This window comes from Ascaphus truei, chromosome 1 (assembly GCF_040206685.1).
Source record: "Ascaphus truei isolate aAscTru1 chromosome 1, aAscTru1.hap1, whole genome shotgun sequence".
Classification (NCBI taxonomy): domain Eukaryota; kingdom Metazoa; phylum Chordata; class Amphibia; order Anura; family Ascaphidae; genus Ascaphus; species Ascaphus truei.
Window position 1 is genome coordinate 407410340 of NC_134483.1, and position 5959 is coordinate 407416298.

The 5959-nt window shown below is 43.7% G+C and overlaps 1 protein-coding gene across 1 annotated transcript; it reads left to right on the forward strand.

Annotated features, from left to right (window-relative positions):
* The first annotated feature begins 2470 nt into the window (after window positions 1–2470).
* On the forward strand, window positions 2471–5387 carry LOC142501399 (uncharacterized). The gene is made up of 4 exons (XM_075611312.1): window positions 2471–2791; window positions 4183–4260; window positions 4626–5333; window positions 5380–5387. The coding sequence occupies exons 1-4, from the start codon at window positions 2515–2517 to the stop codon at window positions 5385–5387; spliced, it is 1071 nt and encodes a 356-aa protein (XP_075467427.1). The 5' UTR covers window positions 2471–2514.
* The last annotated feature ends 572 nt before the right edge of the window (window positions 5388–5959 follow it).

Genomic DNA, 5959 nt, shown 5'->3' on the forward strand with positions numbered 1-5959 from the left:
GCAACACTCATTTTTTTTTTTAATGCTACAGTATGGAATACAAATATAATAACTTATGCTACTGACACATTGTTATCAGTTAAAGTATGGCCCATTTCATGCCTGCCAGTGGATATGATAATTTTTTTTAGTCACGGTTATAATCGGATTAAAACAAAGTTTTCTGTGAGGCTTCAGTGACAGCTCCAGCAAGATAGAAATGCAGTGAGATGTCACATGATCATGTAATTCTAAGGCAGGTGTGCTCAACTTCAGTCCTCAGACCCCCAACCCCCCCAGCCCCCCCCACCACCCACCCCCCCCCCCCCCCACCACCCACCCCCCCCACCCCCACCCACCCCCCCCCCCCACCCCCACCACCCACCCCCCCCCCCCACCCCCACCACCCACCCACCCCCACCCCCCCCCACCCCAAGGGTTAGGTTTTCAGGATATCCCAGCTTCAGCACAGGTCAAAGACTGTGCCTCTGATTGAGTCACCTGTGCTGTAGCAGAGACTGATTGAGCCACTTGTTCTGAAGTGAGGACTGATTGAACCGCCTGTGCTGAAGCAGGAATCTCCTAAAAACTTGATCTGTTGGGGGGTGGTTTGAGGACTGGAGTTGAGCCCCCCTGCTCTAAGACAGCGGTGCACAAACCATTCAGTTTGCGGCCCCTGTCTGCTCTCCCCACCCTCATCATTTAACGAAGCGTTACCATGGCGACGCATTGCTGGAAGCTGCCGGAGACCAGGTAAGGGAAGTTACAGAGGCCTTGCGCTCGATCCCCGGCATTTCATTTAAATGCCTTGGGAAGAGCTCGGTGCCTCTAACACCATGCCCCCCCCCCCCCAGTTTGCACACCCCTGCTCAAAGGCACACAGAAACGTACAGCTTTACCTTCCTTCATTCCTTCATTTACTGAAAGACCAAGGCATCTGTTTGGAGGGAAGACATCATTCATACACACCAGGAAGTTTGTAAAAGAGTGCAGGGGAACCTGATTCACTATGCCTACATTAAGAGACTATGGGCCTCATGCAGTAAGCGACGATTATGTGAAATCGGCAAGCTTATCGATTAGTCATGTTATTGGCGTTTTTCCCTCTCCGTATGCAGTAAGTGCCGAATACATTCAAAATCAACCAGAAAACAAATCCGCCCACTCTCACGATGATGAGCCGATCACACACAGGTGTATCGGCGTGCGTGGCGGGGTGCTGTTAGGTTGCACAATCACAAATCTTGCTGAATCAGGCGAAACAAGCATGTTTTTGATTGCGCGCCATATTTAAAGGCAACGTGTACTGCTAATCATTCTCTGTGTTGTTGGGAGTGAGAGAGAGAGAGACGCACAGAGCTGGACGATTGAACATTTGCATATTGACTGAGAGACTTGTTGTGTATTGGGTGAGCTTTGTCCTTTGTTGTTTTGTTTACATCTTTGTCTTGTTTTATATGTGGAAGTGGGTCGTGTGATTGCCTGTACATTTCTTGTCTGTTTTTTGTGAGTGCTGGAAGTATGCCCGCAAAGCGTGGGAAGAGTGATGCTGGTGGGAGTGGGAGTGCTACTCGTGCGAGTACGCGTCGGAGTGAACGTTCTGTTCAGGGGAGTGATGTTGCTGGTGCACCGAGTGGTGTTGCTGGGAGTGGGAGTGCTGTTGTTGGGAGTGGGAGTGCTGGTGCTGCGAGTGGTGTTGCTGGGAGTGGGAGTGCTGTTGCTGTGAGTGGGAGTGCTGTTGTTGGGAGTGGGAGTGCTGTTGCTGTGAGTGGGAGTGCTGGTGCTGTGAGTGGGAGTGCTGGTGCTGGGAGTGCTGGTGCTAGGAGTGTGAGTGCTGGTGCTAGGAGTGTGAGTGCTGGTGCTAGGAGTGGGAGTGCTGGTGCTAGGAGTGGGAGTGCTGGTGCTGGGAGTGCTGCTGGTGGCGCAGTTGCTGATGGGGTGTCTGGTGGTGGCGTGCTTGCTGGTGGCCAGCTTTTGGAGGCTCTTCCATTGGAAGAAGGAGAGTCCAGTCAGCACCAGCCAAGCTCTGACCCTAAACCTGCTCGGAAAAAACGTGTGGAGAAGCCACGTAATCCTCGCTTCAATGACCAGGAAAATAGGGCTCTTGTCACTGGCATTCTGGAGCACTATGACAGTCTCTATGGACATTTAGTAGGTAAGTGTAACTTTACATTTATTATTCAAATACATGTGATCCTAGGTCATCTGAGTTTTGTTCATATGCAAATATGGGTACACAATATCTTTCTATGTTCATTAGTGTGGAAACACAGCTTTTTATCATGCCTTACAAGGACAAATAAACACAGCCGGTCAATTTGCCAGAACTGCATACAATATGAATGCAACCTTGCTTACATGTATAGGTTTAGTAGTGAATGCTCATGTGCTGCACATATTACACATAAAACAGCATGTTTGATATCTCTTGGAACAGCTAGCAGTGTAGGAAACTGGTGCTTATATTATTATTCATTTACCTCATATCTTTTATATGTTTTTCAAGGGCGGACAAGTGCAGCAAGCAAAAAAGAAATGTGGGACACAATAGTCATTGGTGTCAATGCCTGTGGGAATAGTGTCAGGGACAAGTATCATTGTCGGAAAAGATTTGATGATATTAGGTCCAAATTGAAAAAGAAAATACAAGACCAACGCGTGCATGCTACTGGCACTGGAGGTGGGCCCACACCACAACGTCTCATATTGACTCCATTGGAGGAGCTGCTTCGGCCAAAATTACTTACCGTCGTCGTGGAAGGCTTGGCTGGTGACCGTGACATTGGAATTTATCCGTCACAATTTCCAGCAGGTGATAAATATTACTGTACTAGGCGTGTCGTTGCTTACAGTTATTTTGCATATTTACACTGCTTTTTATACTGTCTTCACAATATAAGCATACCTGCATCTATATATGTATATGTCTGATTCTGTATATATATATCTCAAAATAGACATATATGTAGTAGTCCTACTAAAAGCAGTAACTAATATAGCACGTGCCATTGCGTGCTCATTTACATGTGAATTCCCAAAATGCATAGCTGCAGTGGAAGCAATTGATGGTGGGCGAAGATGGGGAACAACAGGGTAGTACACATGTGTAACACATGTTCATGAGAAATTATTAATAGCTACAGGTACAGAACAGAAATATGTATCATATTATTGTGTATTTTATTGATTTTACTCCGACAAACATGACATTACTGCCTATTTTAAGCATGCATCAAAGAAATTGCATGTAACGGCCTACAAACATCACTGGCACTAACACATCTATAGTTGCTTATGAAAAGGTCCATTTTTGCTTTATGTCATATACAGACAGCATAATGAGGCACACGTATCATATGTTATGTCATTGTTTTCATAACTTTAACACTGCAGATGACTACTTAGCTCATCTACCATTGTGTTAAAGCAGCTGCAATTAATATCTCATCACAGCATACACTTCAACAGAGGGGGTGGGGTTCAGCACACACACTAATTACAGCCTCATTTCACGGTCAACTTAGTTCACACCATTTGCACCTGTTTCAAGTCATTGAAAGGTGTGGCTGATTAGGCTTTTTGGGGAAGGGAATACCTTTCTTACAACCTGAATAGCACAACTGAAGTTAATCACACTCATTTGAAAGCTTAACTCTAGCTACTAAATGCCCCAACAACTCATTACTTATCAAAGCGTACGTCACACATTAGTTCACTCATATCTATAGTTGAACTACTATCAAAGACACATTATCACACACTGCATGTGTTGTCTTGTTGAGTCACAGCCACATTCAGGTGTGCCACATCTTCGATTAATGTACCACACATATCCTCTACCAAAAACAACACTTTTTGCAATATGACCACCTTCATGATAACCATTGTGAATGGTCATCTCATGATAGTTATGTACATTATGATACTGATATCACTACACAACATATGATTTTTATGTACTCATTTAATCTATTTATCCTCACGCATTACTGCAGAAACATAGTATGTTGTATGTTAGGGAACTCAAAAATTCTAAGTACACAGGCATGTACAGTGTTATTACAACTATTTATGTTCACTTTCACACACATTTTCGGTTAAGGAACTGATGTTGTTAGTTAATCATAAATACAGAACATACAATAAGTGTTTGTTCAATATTTACACATGTAAATGTTAAACTTATGTTATTGTTATATATAGTTGCCCCTGGAGGACATGTGTCACCTGAGATGGAACAAGTGTCTTCACCTGGGTCAGCCAGCTCAACACTACTAGAAGGTGAGTGTATCATTTGCTGGCCATATAATATGTGCTCTTCTATATGTTATGTTGTCATGTGCATTATTTGTTTTGCACATCTTCTTTAAATAGGATTACTTAGTGTCAGTGAAAATTAAGTGTAAGGCAACATGTATTGTGTTAGTGATGTTAATTATCATGTAGGACTTCTGAGTTTAGAGCAACTTTTCATTCATTCATATTTCATACTGAGTCCAAACATTATTCGTAAGTCAAGGTAGTTTTTAATGTGAGGTTATAAAATGTATGCTAACATGTTAGGTGTTACTTAGGACACAGTACAATTACATAGTAACACAGCATACATTAACATGCCATTTAATAATGTGTACATTTCTTTTTAGAACATCATGGTGATGAGGATGATGAGTATGATGAGGATGACGCCACAGAAGAGACTGAAATACAATCATGTGACCATGAAGAGGTGCCAATAGAAACTGTTGTACCGCCAAATCGTCCATCAACTTCCACATACGATGCAATTGTAGCTTCAGAGGGAAAAATAGTGGACGCAGAAAATCGTCGCCATTCAGACATGATGACAGTGCTGGAAAGGATGATTGGACTGCAGGAAGAAACAGTATCACAATTGGCACATCTCCACAGAGTCTTCATTGAAGTGCCTAAACAGTTGCAAAAAATCAACACCTCATTCGAAGCATTAGTTGTTCAGCAAACACAAGCTAATTACTGGAGAATGACTAATGTACCACAATTCAACACCTCCCAGCCAGGATCTGTTCATGCAGGTCAGTTTTCACCACATTCATCTGATATTCATTCACCAGGCCCAAATGTTACCGGTCAAGTAGCAGACATTGCTGTGCAGGTTCCTGATGACATCCTACCGCTGCCATCTGTACAAATTCAGCAGCAGACACCTACAAAGGAGGCGACAAAAACAAAACAAGACACACATGAAACAGACCAACCATCACTTGTGCAGTGTCTACCAACTTGCTCACATGTGTCACTGGGCACAAGCCCTGTCCGTGAACAGTCACTACCCAAAAGCCCTGTAGGTGAGTCGCTGCCCAAAAGCCCTGTAGGTGAATCGCTGCCCAAAAGCCCTGTAGGTGAGTCGCTGCCCAAAAGCCCTGTAGGTGAATCGCTGCCCAAAAGCCCTGTAGGTGAATCGCTGCCCAAAAGCCCTGTAGGTGAATCACTGCCCACAAGCCCTGTAGGTGAGTCACTGGCCACAAGCCCTGTAGGTGAGTCACTGGCCACAAGCCCCGTAGGTGAACAGTCACTGGCCACAAGCCCTGCCCGTGAAGTGCCAGAGGCCACTCAAAGTGGCTCTGTTGTGCCTAAAGTTGGTGGCAAAAGAAAAAGGAAAATTCAAGAGACAACAAGCAGGCCTGTTACTCGCTCGCAAAAGGAACAAAAAAAATAAATGTTATAATTCAGAAAATATGTCTTTGGCCTTGTTTTGTTGACTTCAGATTATCTAATTACTATTGTATGTATGCTGAAGACTGTGTTGTTTCCAAACTTTCAACTATGTTCTTGTACACGTGAAGTTTTGGAAATGTTAACACTCATAATTAATTGTGTTATAAATATTTATGTTGTAATCGTCTGTTCAGTAATGGTCCACCAGGAGCCAGTTGCTAAGTTTAGAGAAGCTGCCATTGACTTTGCAGCAAAACATTGCATTTGGGTGTGTTAATTGATG

Bases quoted from the DNA above. Each gene is read 5' to 3' on its own strand.
- LOC142501399 (XM_075611312.1), top strand. From the start codon at position 2,515: ATGTGGGACACAATAGTCATTGGTGTCAATGCCTGTGGGAATAGTGTC. The intron at 2,792-4,182 runs GTGATAAATATT...TGTTATATATAG, and splicing joins TCCGTCACAATTTCCAGCAG to TTGCCCCTGGAGGACATGTG. The intron at 4,261-4,625 runs GTGAGTGTATCA...ATTTCTTTTTAG, and splicing joins CAGCTCAACACTACTAGAAG to AACATCATGGTGATGAGGAT.